This window comes from Rhinatrema bivittatum, unplaced genomic scaffold (genome assembly GCF_901001135.1).
Source record: "Rhinatrema bivittatum unplaced genomic scaffold, aRhiBiv1.1, whole genome shotgun sequence".
Classification (NCBI taxonomy): Eukaryota; Metazoa; Chordata; class Amphibia; order Gymnophiona; family Rhinatrematidae; genus Rhinatrema; species Rhinatrema bivittatum.
This window is the reverse complement of record NW_021820749.1, coordinates 135,417-151,247: the sequence shown is the minus strand read 5'-3', so window position 1 is coordinate 151,247 and position 15,831 is coordinate 135,417. Positions and strand designations below refer to the sequence as shown.

The 15,831-nt window shown below is 45.4% G+C and overlaps 1 protein-coding gene across 1 annotated transcript in view; it reads right to left on the bottom strand.

The window, feature by feature from the left end:
- LOC115082076 (lysozyme C, milk isozyme-like) overlaps positions 1-15,831 on the bottom strand; it is a 63,831-nt gene that overhangs the window by 22,207 nt on the left and 25,793 nt on the right. Inside the window, exon 3 of the mRNA XM_029586342.1 lies at positions 8,185-8,328. Within this exon, the coding sequence (XP_029442202.1) occupies positions 8,185-8,328 (144 nt within the window). The remainder of the gene's footprint in view (positions 1-8,184; positions 8,329-15,831) is intronic.

The following is a 15,831-nucleotide window of genomic DNA, read 5'->3' as shown; positions in this document are numbered from 1 at the left end:
TAAATAGTGAACTGCCTGTGTAGGATGAGGGGAGCAAACTAGAGCTGTACCTTTTGCAATAAACCACATAAAAGAAGAAGTTTTGGTTTCATGTCAGAATTTCTTGGCTAAGAGTTTGCTTCTGTAGACAAATTTGGGACCTGTGAGCAGTTTTATTCAGAGATCAGGATTTTTAAAGGAAATATGGGACATTTTCCTAACTTATGCACTTCCTTTCCTTTCTAAATATTTTTTTACAACTTTTTTTTGGCTCTAAAATAGAACTTTAGAAGTGCAACCTTTCTGTCTGAAATCCAGCAGAGAAATGACTGAATACAAAATTGTGACTGCTCAAAGTTTAATATTCCTTTTCAGTTTCAGGTTAAAAAAAAATGAGGAGCTCATTGTCAATCCATACAGGTTCCAGCTAAGCTAGGCTGGTTGAAAAAATCCTTGACCATGATTGGTCCTGCTCCTTCTATGTCCCTCCCATCCTAGCTCCATTCTGTCTGTCTTCAATGGCTTGCCTTGTGTAGAAAAAAATCTATTCAGTTTTGTTTGCCCCATAGACTTTAATGGAATTAAAAAACAAATGCAAATGAATTTTCATTATTTTCAGGAGCACTGTCTATTCATTTCATTTAAAAAAATGAAAATCCCCAGTTTTATTGCAGTTTACCCACTCATTTTAAACAAATGCACATCCCTAGTCAATGTCTCAAATCTTTTATTTCTATGTGGGACACCTGTATCTCTTAGATTATCATTTAATTTAATTGTGAAAGATTTCAGATAGACCTGATTTTTGTCTTGGAAAACCATATAAGTAAATGAGGACTTAGGCTGAGTGGGTGGACTCTAACTGGCAAACAACCAGTTTGAAAGAACTTACTTTCTATGCTAATCAAACTTCAAAAAGCAACCGTGAAGGATCACCTTCCTCCAATTAGAAAATAGCCCATACTCTGAGGCAAAAAGGACTGGTGACTGTAAATTTGGGATTTTGCCTTGGGAATTATTGTGGCCCCAGTAAAGGTCAGGGAAAGGGAAACTTTGATAAAATGAGAAAAATATTTAAAAAAAACTGAAAGGAGCAGCTACAAAGGTAAAAAGTGTGCAAGAGGCGTGGTCATTGTTAAAAAATACCATCCTAGAAGCACAGTCTGTTGCGCGTCCCATCCGCGCTTGGCTCGCGTCTGGGCCTACTTACCCCACCAAAACTCCCACAGGTCCCGGGTCATCCTCCCCTGCTTCTGCAGCAAGCTCAGCTAGGCTTCGGTATCCCGCGGCGGTGGTCGCCTGGCCTTCCACCTCCAGCCAGGCCTCACGGTGGGGCTCGGCGTCCTCCGTGGCATTTGCCCCGCCCCTAGGCGCGTGCGAGCGGACCACCCAGCCCCTTAAAGGGCCAGGTGTGGATCCCAGTTCCGTGGCACGCCCTGATTGAACACTGCTCAAAAGGAAGTGCCTGCCTGCACTTCCTTGCCTTGGTAATCTGGTCGATCACGCTGTGATTTCTAGTTTGCCTCTGTGTTTCCAGTGTCTGTTCCAGCCTTGTTCCAGTCTCATTCCAGTCTTGTTCCAGTCCTGTTCCAGTATCCTTCTGTTCTAGCATCCTTCAGTTCCAGCGTCCTTCTGTTCCTGCGTCCTCCTGTTTCTTCGTCTCACCAGGTAGTACCTCTCAGACTGTGTTCTCGGTACTGACCTCTGCCTGTTCTTGACTACATTGATCGCCGCCTGGATTTGACCTCTGTTTCCTCGACCATGTCTGCCCGCTGCCTGGAACTGACCTCTGCCTGACCACTGACCACATCTGACTGCCGCCTGGAACATGACCCCCTTCTTTGGCTGACTACCCACGGACTGACCTTTGAAACTTGACCCCTGCTTTGGCTGACTATCCTTCTGCTGACCACTGGTATTGACCACTGTTTTGGCTGACTACGCTACCTTGACTCTGGCCTTGATTCTTGCCATACATTCAGAGACTCTATTCTGGCCTTCTCTGGCACCCCGGACTTCTAGCCTGAACATCGATCATGCACCCTTGATCGTGGTGGGCACACCTCTGAACTTTCTCTCACGGAGATCCTGCGAGGCCCACCTAAGACCAGGCGGACTGGTTAAACAAGGGCTCAACATGAGGGAACCCTGGGTTGCTATTGGTGAAGCTCCAGCTAGCCTCTGCCTCCTCTTGTGGTCTGCCTCCTGGGGGCAGGCGCTCTCTGGGTATGACGAGGGAGCCTACCAATCCTGCAAGGGTCCACCTCCCGGTGCAACAGGTTGCCAAGGCCATGGACTTGGTGGACTCTCCCGCCATATGGACCATTCTGGGTCTGTCCACAACTATCAAAGAGCAACGACGAGCCCTAGAGACACTAGCATCTTCAGTAGAAGAACTCCGCTCTCAAATGTAGGATGCAGTAATGGCTAACCCCACAGACCTGATGTCTACCTTGCTACTGAGAGCATTACTGGTGCTGCCAGCTCCACCTCATTTCAATGGGGGTCCATGCCTCTGCCGAGGCTTCCTCAACCAGTGCTTCATACAATTTGCCCTTCAGCCATCATTGTTCCTGAAGGAATCCACAAAAATCACTTTTATCCTCTCACCCCTTGAGGAGAAGGCCCTAGCATGGGCTTCCGCACTTAGGGAGTGTTCTGACCCCATCCTCACTCAACTGTCCCAGTTCATCACCACCTTCAAGCAGACCTTGGAAGATCCTGGTCATCAGGCGGTTGCGGGCCATCACCTTCTCCATCTCCGTCAAGGCTCAAGATCCCTCTCTGAGTTTACAGTGGAGTTCCGGACACTGGCTATGGAACTGGGATGGCAAGAGGACTGACTCCGGGCACTCTATCTAGAAGGCCTATCTCCTGCTCTCAAAGATGAGCTCATTGTCTGTGAGAATCCCATGTCTTTAGAGTACCTGATTTCCCTTGCTGGGAAAATTGACCATCACCTCCAGCAACAGCACCATGAAGGGAAAGCATCCCGGCCTCCTGCTCAATGCCCAGCACCTTCCCCAAGCCCTCAGTTGAAAGCTTAACCGGCACCACCTCCATCTACCAAGGAACCTATGCAAGTCAACCATGGGCGGTTGCTCCTGAAGAGCGTCTTTGGCACAAGAAGCAGGGCCTCTGCTTATACTGTGGTGTTTCCAGACACCTGAGGCAGTCATGTCCGGTCTGTCCAGAAAACCTCAAAGCCTAAACTCGGCGGGGACCTGAGCTTGGGCGTTACAGTCATCGGCCCCCAAGTCTGCCACCACCGTTCCTTCGCTACCACCGATCTTATTGACACTGGAGCAAGTGGCAGCTTCATCATGGACAACATCATCAACCTCTTGAAAATCCCCATGCAACTCCTAGAGGTGCCTCTCCGCATTGCATCTATCCAAGGGGAACACCTCCCTGGACGCATCACGCATCACACGGTGGCCTTCCACCTCACCATGGGAACCCTCCACGAGGAAGAAATATCCTTGTATGTTTTGAAACACTCCACACACCCAGTTATACTGGGCCTTCCTTGGTATCAAACACATAGACCTCAATTCTACTGGAAATCCCTCCAGCTGGTCCAGTGGGGCCCGCAATGCCAGAAACACTGCTTAAAACAAGTCTCCCCAGCAGTTATTGTCCTGAAGACTACAACCCTCGCCGGCCTACTGGGTCAGTACTCTGACTTTGAAGATGTCTTCTCTAAGCAAAAGGCAGATACACTGCCTCCACTCCGAAAATTTAATTGTCCTATCGAACGTCTGCCTGGCACTACACCTCCCAGAGGTTGAACCTATCCACTCTCACTTCCTGAGACCCAGGCAATGTCCGAGTACATCAAAGAGAATCTCAAGAAAGGGTTCATCATACCCTCTGACTCTCCAACAGAAGCAGGCTTGTTCTTCATCAAGAAGAAGGATGGAGGACTATGCCCTTGTATCAACTATCAAGGGCTGAACGCCATCACCCACAAGGATTGCTACCCGTTACCCCTCATCAGTGAATTGTTTGACCGCCTGCAAGGGGCCCAGATCTTCATGAAACATGATCTACGAGGAGCTTACAATATCGTATGCATCCAGCCTGAGGATATATGGAAGACCACTTTCAACACCAGGGTTGGCCACTATGAGTACATAGTGATGCCTTTCAGCCTTTGCAATGCCCCTGCGGTGTTTCAATGCCTGATGAATGAAATCCTCTGAGATCTACTTTATTCATTCATAGTTGTATACCTAGATGACATCTTGATCTTCTCAAAGGACTTGAAATCCCATCGCTCTCATGTCAGAACTGTTCTTCAATGCCTCATAGAGAATCACCTCTATGCGAAAATCTTTAAATAAATAAAATAAATAGAGAAATGCATCTTTGAACAAAAGCATCTGCCCTTCGTAGGATATATCATTTCCGATCAAGGGTTTACTATGGATCCTGAAAAGCTTCAAGGGATTCACGACTGGCCCCAGCCAGTAGGCCTCCGTGCCTTACAAATATTCCTTAGATTCACGAATTATTATAGGAGCTTTATTGCCAACTATTCCACGTTAGCTGCTGCACTCACTGCAATGACCAAGAAAGGAACCAATCTCTGTGTTTGGAGACCCAAGGCCCAAGCTGCATTCCATGCATTAAAAGAAGCTTTTTGTTCTGGTCCCTTTTTATGACATCCAGACCCATACCGCCCATTTGTCGTTGAAGTCGACGCATCTGCCATTGGAGCCAGGGCAGTGATGAGTCAGTACTCCTCCAAGGGTACATTGCTACCATACTCATTCTATTCCCACAAATTTTCGCCTGCGGAGCAAAATTACACAATTGGAGACCGTGAACTCCTAGCCATCAAACTAGCACTCCAGGAGTGGCGCCCATGGCTAGAAAGTGCACAACACAAAATTACTATATTCACAGATCACAAGAATCTGGAGCACCTAAAAGAGGCACAATTATTAAATCTGAGACAAGTCCGATAGGCATTATTCTTCTAGCGATTCAATTTCGAGGTTTTCTACCGGCCAGCATCGAAGAACCTCCATGCAGATACACTCTCGTTCTCCCTTGAATCCGAAGACACACTGGACACCCCAAGACACATTATTGATCCGGCTTGTGTGTCCTTTGCAGTTACCACTACGGTACCCGCCGGAAAGACAGTCATCCCACGCCGACTACGTGAGTGTGTACTTCACTGGGCCCATGACTCAAAGCTAGCCGGTCATCCTGGTTGAGCCAGAACCTTGTAAATGTTAAGACAGTTCTACTGGTGGCCCAGCATGGTCACAGATTCCCATAATTACGTTGATTCATGACCTGAATGTGCACAACAAAAACCTCCCACAGGTTAGCCATGGGGACTTCTCCAACCACTTCCAGCACCCACCGAACCCTGGTCCAGTATTTCAACTGATTTTATCACCGATCTGCCCCCATCACAAGATAACACCATCATCTGGGTCATCATTGACCGTTTCTCTAAGATGGGACATTTTATTCCTCTGTGGAATCTTCCATTGGCTCCTAAACTTGCTAAATTATTCCTGAGGCACATCTTCCAACTGCATGGCCTACCTAAGGAAATAGTTTTGGACCGAGGGCCACAGTTTGCTGTGAAATACTGGCGATCCTTATGCCAGAAATTTAATATCACCCTGAGCTTCACCTCGGCCTACCACCCTCAGGCTAATGGCCAAGCAGAAAGAACTAATTGGACACTAAAGACCATCCTAAGTTCTTATGTAAATGACCAACAGGACAATTGGGCCGACATGCTACCATGGGCCGAGTTGTCACACAACACACATATTGCTGCCACCACGGACGTCTCTCCATTTTCAGTGGTGTTTGGCCATCAGCCACGACTATCCTTGCCAGTACCCCTCTCCGTGCCTTCGCCAGTGGCTCAATTCACAGCACAGACCATCCACAATGTATGGAACCAAGTGAAGGAGTGTCTGACCCAAGCTGCCGAACATTCCAAAAAAGTTGATGTCGCTCATCGGCGGTCAGCTCCACTCTTCAGACCCGGCCAAAAGGCGTGGTTAAGTACCAGACACATTAGACTGTGACTACCTTCCCCTCACCTAGCACTGACGTATATTGGGCCATTCCCAATCCTCCACCGTTTCAGAGTGGTAACCTACCAACTCCAGTTGCCACAATCCATGGGTATCCACAATACTTTTCACGTCTCCCTATTAAAACCACTCATGCTCCTGGCCTTCTTGCAGAGATCCTCCACCTCCACAGGTCTTCACAGAACCTGACAACACCCTCCAGGTAAGAGAGGTCCTCTATGTCCGTCGCTGTTGAGGCCGCTGGGAATATCTCATTGCCTGGGAAGGGTATGGGGCCGAAGAAAACTCCTGGGAGACCTCACAAAACATCCTCGACAAGGATCTCCTACGGGGGTTCCATAGAGCACACCCAGACAAGCCTCGCCCAAGGAGAGGGAGGCCTAGGAGGGGGGTACTGTTGCACGTCCCATCTGTGCTCGGCTCGCGACCAGACCTGCTCACCCCACCAAGACTCCCACAGGTCCCGGGTCATCCTCCCCTGCTTCTGCATTTGACAAAGTTCCTCATGGGAGGTTTCTAGGAAAAGTAAAAAGTCATGGGATAATTGGTGATGTCCTTTTGTGGAATACAAACTTGTTAAAAGATAGGAAACAGAGAGAAGGATTAAATGGTCAATTTTCTCAGTGGAAAAGGATAAACAGTGGAGTGCCTCAGGGATCTGTACTTGGACCGGTGCTTTTCAATATATTTATAAATGATCTGGAAAGGAATACGACGAGTGAGGTTATCAAATTTGCGGATGATACAAAATTTTTCAGAGTAGTTAAATCAAACAGATTGTGATACATTACAGAAGGACCTTGCAAGACTGGAAGATTGGGCATCCAAAAAGCAGATGAAATTTAATGTGGACAAGTGCAAGTGTTGCATATAGGGAAAAATAACTCTTGCTGTAGTTACATGATATTAGGTTCCATATTAGGAGTTACCACCCAGGAAAAAGATCTAGGCATCATAGTGGATAATACTTTAAAATCATTGACTCAGTGTGCTGCAGCAGTCAAAAAAGCAAACAGAATGTTAGGAATTATTAGAAAGGGAATGGTTAATAAATGTAAAATGTCATAATGCCTCTATATCACTCCATGGTGAGACCACACCTTGACTACTGTGTACAATTCTGGTCACCACATGTCAAAAAAGATATAGTTGCGATGGATAAACAGCTCCCCTATGAGGAAAGCAGAAGAGTTAGGGCTGTTCAGCTTGGAGAAGAGACGGCTGAGAGGGGATATGATAGAGGTGTTTAAAATCACGAGAGGTCTAGAACGGGTAGATGTGAATCAGTTATTTACTCTTTCAGATAATAGAAGACTAGGGGGCACTCCATGAAGTTAGCATGTGGCACATTTAAACTAATCGGAGAAAGTACCTCTCATCCTTCATAAGTTGTACTGTAAACCGATGTGATGTACCATACAAATGTCGGTATATAAAAGCGTTAAATAAGTTGTTTTTCACTCAATGCACAATTAAATTCTGGAATTTTTTGAAAGAGGATATGGTTAGTACAGTTAGTGTAGCTGTATTTATTTATTTATCTATTTGTTTGTTTTTCTATACCAATGTTCATCAACATATCACATTGGTTTACAGTGTAACAGAGGAGTCTATTAGTGTAGACTTCTTGTTTTACAATGGAACATTGAGACATTTAAGATTGAACTCTTTAAAATTTTACATTGAACTTTGTAACATATTGCATTGAACTTTATAACTTTTAGAATTGGTACTTTATAACATTTTGCATTGAAACTTTGTAGCATGCATAACAGTTGGTCTGTGGGGAGTCATTCTGAAGCATATTAGAGGTAGAGGTAGCTGTGTTTAAAAAAAGATTGGATAAGTTCTTGGAGGAGAAGTCCATTACCTTCTATTAATTAAGTTGACTTAGAAGCCACTGCTAAAACTAGCAACAGTAGCATGAGATAGACTTAGTTTTTGGATACTTGCCAGGTTCTTATGGCCTGGATTGGCCACTGTTGGAAACAGGATGCTGGGCTTGATGGACCCTTGGTCTGACCCAGTATGGCATGTTTTTATGTTCTTTTGTTCTTAATCACCCTGAATAGGGGTTACCTCAATATTTCCTGTCTCGTATATTTAAAAAATAAAATAACATTTTACATACAACTGCATGATATTTTGCAAGCTTTGTTGTCTTCTGGATTGACATTGCACCACCAGTAGCTGTTAATCTGAAATATCCCAAATTCATGTGGACTTTTGTTTAATGATGTGTCATAATCACTGCTATAGTATGCCAGACAAACATCTGTGAAAACAAAATGAAAAAGTTATCAAAACGTAATGAGAACAGAAGCCTAAAATCTGTATTGGTCCAGTAGAGAACTGAATTCTCTAAGCATTGTGAAACCTTTATGGGATCAACATCAGATTTATCTAAAGATGTTGCATGTGCATGAGCTTTCAAAACAACATTTCTTCAGATGATTGATTGATAATCAGTATATTTCAATATCTCTTATGCTAGTCCATAAAAAGGTATTGTAAACCCCATAAAGAATCATAAGGCATTAAGAATTGCATTGGTAGTTACACACATGCACATATTATTAGGGCAAAAAGTAAATATCTTTCATTAATGTATATTCCCAAGAAAATGCTTCTGGGAGAAGAGTATCTGTGCATTTATAAAGAAAAGCCAGAAAATGAGAGATTAGGTGACAGAAAAGGGAAGATACAGGGGCCGATGCAAATGTGGGCATTCCATTTACTGCGGTGGTGAGCGCGTGATTGGAAGCACATTTTTTAAGCACCAAAGGAATGCCAATGCAATATCTGGATTAAGATGTCCATACCGCGCTCACAATATCTGTGTGTAGGGAATAGCACCAATAGCATGCTAATCTAATTTAAATGTGACAATTAAGTTTAATGGTCACTGTCCTGATCTCTAATCTATGATTGTTTGGTTATCAGTACTGACTGGATTACAGTGGTACTATATTTTCATGTTTGTTTCCTAAAGGTGATGTTGTATTGTGAAAATCAATAAAATAATAATTAAAAAAAACATGCGAGAATTGTCTATTAGTACCTGATGCAGTAACATGCACTATTAGTACCTGATGCAGTAACATGCACTGAAATTTTGTGCTTCCATAGTGAGTTTACTTACGTTCAAAATGTTGCGCCTGCCTTATCCTAGTGTTAGTGTACTGGAGCTAGTGGTAGTTGGTGTTATTGTGCTGAAGCTAATGGAGTTTCCTGAAGGTTTCCTGCTTTTCAATTGAAACTGTTTACTTCCTTGTCATGCTGACCTTCTTTTTGTGTCTGCAAGCAAGAATTAGGGTAGCCACAAAAGGCACACAAGCGAGGGTGATATCAAATAATCCTGCCAATGACAGAAGACCAAAGGACCATGTGATGGCAAAGGCACAGGTTAGCAAATGGCTTAAATCCTTTTAAATCCTTATTAAAAACTTGTCAATTGGATGTCCATTTCTGGGGCCATCACAAGACACCCTGGACTTTGGCGTTGGTAACATCATCAAAAAGACACCTAAAAGTTGATCGGCCATTACTAGAACAATGGATGCCAAATTCCAAGTCATCTGTGAAAACCTCAGGCCTTGGGTGTCTTTAATTAACAAGGACTTTTATGAACCCTGAAGTTTTCAGTGCTTTTGGATCCTACCCACCACATAGCTGTGATATGCTGAGGATGTGGTTGGTCTAACTGTGTTTAAAAAGCATCTGATGGACCCTTGGTCTGACCTAGTATGGCATGTCTTATGTTACTTATGTTGTTATGTTTTCAAGTGCAACCCAGAGCCAACTATAGACCCTGCAAGCAGCATCTTATTTGGCCATGCACAACTCTCCCTGGATTACCTGAATCAGAAGTGGTGTGAAGATACCATCTCGGCTCTAGTGCAATTGAGACCCTATATGAGGACTTGCGCAATGATATTGATCCAATTGCCTTTCACAAGCATGCGGTCCCTGGGTTGATGAAACTTCTGTGTGCCTTGCCTTTTTTCACTATAGGAAGTTTCTAGAATACAGTAGGACTGGTTTGCGGGATGAATCAGTTCTCAGTCTCACAGCGCTTTGGACAAGTCTTGAGGGCTAGGATGAAACATATGCAACAGTATATTTATTTCCCAGTGGACCCAGGGCAACTGCAGGAGATCTGGCATGGATTCTTTGACATAGCTGGGATGCCCAATGTATTAGGCACTAGGGATGTGAATCGTTTTTTGATGATTTAAAAAAATTATCAGATATTTTTTAAATCATCAAAAATCGTTAAGAGTCGCGATACAATAGAAATTCCCCTGATTTATCGTGAAAAATCATAAATCGGGGGAGGGGGAGGGCGGGGAAAACTGGCACACCAAAACAACCCCTAAACCCACCCCGACCCTATAAAACTAATCCCTTACCTACCCCCACCCTCCCGAACCCCCCCAAAACTTTTTACGAGTACCTGGTGGTCCAGTGGGGGCACGGGGACCGATCTCCCGCTCTCGGTCCATCGGCGCCATTTTGGCTGCCACTCAAAAATGGCACTGATGGCCTGATAAAAAAAAAAACACCCGACCCTTTAAAAACGACTCCTTAGCTTCCCCCATCCTCCCGATCCCCCCAAAACATTTTAAAATTACCTGGTGGTCTAGTGGTGGTCCCGGGAGTGATCTCCCGTTCTCAGGCTGTCAGCTGCCACTCATAAAGATGGCGCCGATGGCCCTTTGCTCTTACCATATGACAGGGTATCCGTGCCATTGGCTGGCCCCTGTCACATGGTAGGAGCACTGGCTGGTTGGCGCCATATTTAAAGATGGCCGCCGCCATCGTAAAGATGGCCACCGCCATCTTTAAAGATGGAGCCGGCCATCCAGTGCTCCTACCATGTGACAGGAGCCGGCCAATGGCACGGATACCCTGTCACATGGTAAGGGCAAAGGGCCATCGGCGCCATCTTTATGAGTGGCAGCCGATGGCCCGAGAACGGGAGATCACTCCCGGGACCACCACTAGACAACCAGGTAATTTTAAAATGTTTTGAGGGGCTTGAGAGGGTGGGGGAAGCTAAGGGGTCATTTTTAAAGGGTCGGTGGGGTTTTTTTTATCGGGCCATCGACGCCATTTTTGAGGCAGCCAAAATGGCGCTGATGGCCCGAGAGTGGGAGATCAGTCCCCACGCCCCCACTGGAGCACCAGGTAATTGTAAAAAGTTTTTGGGGGGTTCGGGAGGGTGGGGGAAGGTAAGGGGTCAATTTTAAAGGGTCGGGCCTCACTAAAAAAAAAATTATGTGAATCGGAAACGATTCCGATTCACATCACCACCGATCAGATTTTTTTCCCCCTCTAGCCGAACCCGATCATTAAGACGATCGGGCACACGATTCACATCCCTATTAGGCACAATAGACTGCAACCATATTGCACTTACCCCAGCTTGGAACAGGAGAGTACATTCCACAATCGGAAGTCATTCCATTTGATGAATGTGCAGATGATTTGTGATACACAGCAATGGATCCTGAATGTAGTATCGAGGTTTCTGAGGAGCTGCCATGATTCCTACATCCTTGCTTGTTTGTCACTTGGAACTGATTTTCCCAAAGGGAAATACGGTGATGGCTGGTTGCTTGGTAAGTAACAGTAGCTGTTAGATGTCTTGATAGACAACCGAGTGGCAAAGAGGAATGCAGGACACTGTACAAGTTAATTGTTTTAACCAGAAAGTATTTTGGTACAAAGTGGGTGTAGTATAAAATGAACCAGTTATGTATATACCATATGAATTAGTATATATAGGTATTTAGTGGTTTCTTTTCAGTGTCTTTGATGCAATATTGCTTTACTCTTTATTAGGTAATTGTGGCTATGGCTGTAAGCCGTGGTTGCTGACTCCGCTCCTGCCCCACACATTGCGGTGAAAGAAAGTACAATGAGGCCCATACCAGCACTAGGTCTATCATTCAGTGGACATTTGGTGTGCTGAGAGAATGATTCAGAAGCTTGCAACAGTCAGGTGGTGCCCTCCAGTACAGTCCTGAAAAAGTTGCATCTATTGTTATGGCCTGCTGCATGCTACATAAGAACATGCCATACTGGGTCAGACCAAGGGTCCATCAAGCCCAGCATCCTGTCTCCAACAGTGGCCAATCCAGGCCATAAGAAACTGGCAAGCACCCAAAAACTAAGTCCATTCCATGCTACCGTTGCTAATGGCAGTGGCTATTCTCCAAGTGAACTTAACAGCAGGTAATGGACCTCTCCTCCAAGAACTTATCCAATCCTTTTTTAAACACAGCTATATTAAATGCACTAACCACATCCTCTGGCAACAAATTCCAGAGTTTAATTGTGCATTGAGTAAAAAAGTACTTCCTCCAATTAGTTTTAAATGTACCACATGCTAACTTCATGGAGTGTCCCCTAGTCTTTCTGTTCTCCGAAAGAGTAAATAACCAATTCACATCTACCCGTTCTAGACCTCTCATGATTTTAAACAGCTCTATCATATCCCCCCTCAGCCATCTCTTCTCCAAGCTGGAAAGTCCTAACCTCTTTAGTTTTTCCTCATAGGGGAGCTGTTCCATTCCCCTTATCATTTTGGTAGCCCTTCTCTGTACCTTCTCCATCGCAATTATATCTTTTTTGAGATGCAGCGACCAGAATTGTACACAATATTCAAGGTGCGGTCTCACCATGGAGCGATACAGAGGCATTATGACATTTTCCGTTTTATTCACCATTCCCTTTCTAATAATTCCCAACATTCTATTTGCTTTTTTGACTGCTGCAGCACACTGAACCGACAATTTCAATGTGTTATCCACTATGTCGCCTAGATCTCTTTCTTGGATAGTAGCACCTAATATGGAACCTAACATTGTGTAACTATAGGATGGGTTATTTTTCCCTATATGCATCACCTTGCACTTGTCCACATTAAATTTCATCTGCCATTTACATGCCCAATTTTCCAGCCTCATAAGGTTTTCCTGCAATTTATCACAATCTGCTTGTGATTTAACTACTCTGAACAATTTTGTATCATCTGCAAATTTGATTACCTCACTCGTCATATTTCTTTCCAGATCATTTATAAATATATTGAAAAGTAAGGGTCCCAGTACAGATCCCTGAGGCACAACACTGCACTGCCCACTCCCTTCCACTGAGAAAATTGTCCATTTAATCCTACTCTCTGTTTCCTGTCTTTTAGCCAGCTTGCAATCCATGAAAGGACATCGCCACCTATCCCATGACTTTTTACTTTTCCTAGAAGCTCTCATGAGGAACTTTGTCAAATGCCTTCTGAAAATCCAAGTATACTACATCTACTGGTTCACCTTTATCCACATGTTTATTAACTCCTTCAAAAAAGTAAGCAGATATGTGAGGCAAGACTTGCCTTGGGTAAAGCCATGCTGACTTTGTTCCATTAAACCTTGTCTTTCTATATGTTCTGTGATTTTGATGTTTAGAACACTTTCCACTATTTTTCCTGGCACTGAAGTCAGGCTAACTGGTCTGTAATTTTCCGGATCTCCCCTGGAGCCCTTTTTAAATATGGGGGTTACATTAGCTATCCTCCAGTTTTCAGGTACAATGGATGATTTTAATGATAAGTTTCAAATTTTTACTAATAGGTCTCTACCGAAGCCCCTATAGTCTCCACTGACTGTGTTTCCAGGGTGTCCTCCTGCAAGGTTATGGTCCATTCTTCCTCAGGCTGGCTCTCCTCAATCAATTTGCTGTCAGTGGGAGGATGCTTATCAGAAATGTCCTGGAACATGAATTCCAGCATGGAAGGAGAGTCTCAATCTCCTTCCACACCATCTTTCACATTCTGAGTAGTCACGTTGTTCGACGGTGCAGCTGCAGGAAAGGATAAGACAGTCAATAATTTGTTATGTTAACCACCCAAGCACCAAAAAAAAGAATAGGGATGTGCAGAGGGACACCATACGTTGCATTTGGAATTCGTATTCGTCGGGGGGCAGATATGTTGCATTTAGCAAGGGGGGCCCCCGATACATTAATGTGTTTATTCTTATTCGTTTCCTGGCTAAAACTGAATTAACTACAACCCCCCACCCTCCTTCCCCCCTCCAAGACTTACCAAAACTCCCTGGTGGTCCAGCGGGGGGTCTGGGAGCCATCTCCTGCACTCACGTCCTCGGCTGCCGGTATTCAAAATGGTGCGAATAGCCTTCGACCTTACTATGTCACAGGGGTTACCGGTGCCATTGGTCGGCCCCAGTCACATGGTAGGAGCAATGGATGGCCGGTGCCCTTACTATGTCACAGTTGCTACCGGTGTCATTGGTCAGCTCCTGTCACATGGTAGGAGCACAAGATGGTGCCGGCCATCCATTGCTCTTACCATGTGACAGGGGCCGACCAATGGCACCGGTAGCCCCTGTGACATAGAAGGTCAAAGGCTATCGGCGCCATTTTGAATACCGGCAGCCGAGGGTGTGAGTGCAGGAGATGGCTCCCGGATCCCCCGCTGGACCACCAGGGAGTTTTGTAAGTCTTGGGGGGGGTCAGGAGTTTGGGGGGTTTGTTTAAATTTGCTCCTTTAGACGGCCGAATAATTCGGCGAAGATTCTTTGTATTTGTGGGTACTGTTGTGTCCATCAGTTCCCGACGCCCTCTCTCCACCCTCCTTACCTCTTTGGCACCTTCCTCTTCATCTGGAGGAAGATTGGCTGCCGTGGCGTCCTCCTGCTGAAGTCCTCCTGTGTCCCTGGATCAGCTCGACGCTGCGAACCGCCATGTTTCCTGGAGGCCTAGGGGTGCGCGTGAGGTGCGGTTCCGACTGAAGTACCGGCAATGGTGCGAACCTCAGGGATGTCCCCCGAAGATGACATCATCTGTGACGGGGGCGTGGTCATCTGCAACTGGTCCAAGGATCCACCTACAACTCTCCTAAATGCCAACACATTGCCAACTCCGCAACACTGAACACATCAGATTGCTAACTCCCAAGCAGTCTGCCCAGTACGAACACAACAGATTGCCAGCTCTGCAACTCCGAACACAACAAATTGCTAACTCCATGGATCCGGCACAACTGAGTGCGCTGCAGGCCATACTGGGCCTTGCCCAGTGCATTGTGGAGCAGCAAGACGCTTTGGAGAAACTTACTGCAGCATTTCATCAGCTACACTCACAGAAGGTTCAAGGCACAGCCTCCAACCAAGAAGGTCAGTCACCGGAGTTAACTTTAAAGACTGCTGTACCACTGGAGGCTCCAATCCGCTTTTCCAGAGAAATCCAGAAGACCCGGGCTTTTTGAACCAGTGCTGCATACACTTTGCATTACAGCCGTCTCTATTTCCTACAGCTCTCTCCAAGATTACCTACATCCTTTCATACCTGGATGGTAGAGCCCTATCTTGGGCATCCACCTTGTGGGAACGCAAGGACTCTATTTTGCTAGAAGGATTTATGGACTTGTTTAAATCCGTTTTTGATGACCCTGCTCGTATGTCTGTAGCCGGTTCCGCTTTGGTGGATTTGAAGCAAGGCAACAGATCATTGGCTGAATTTGCCATCGAGTTCAAAGCTCTTGCGGCAGAACTACGCTGGGACTCCAGATGTTTTAAGACTCTCTTTTGCAGAGGCCTGGATAACCGTTTGAAGGACTTGCTGGATGAATTAATAGCCTTAGCTACTCGGATTGATCTACGACTCTGGGACAAGGTGAAGGAACTCCGGCCTAAGGTGTTACCTGGGTTGAAACATGCCAGAGCTGCATCTGCACCTCGGATGGTTCCAGTAATCC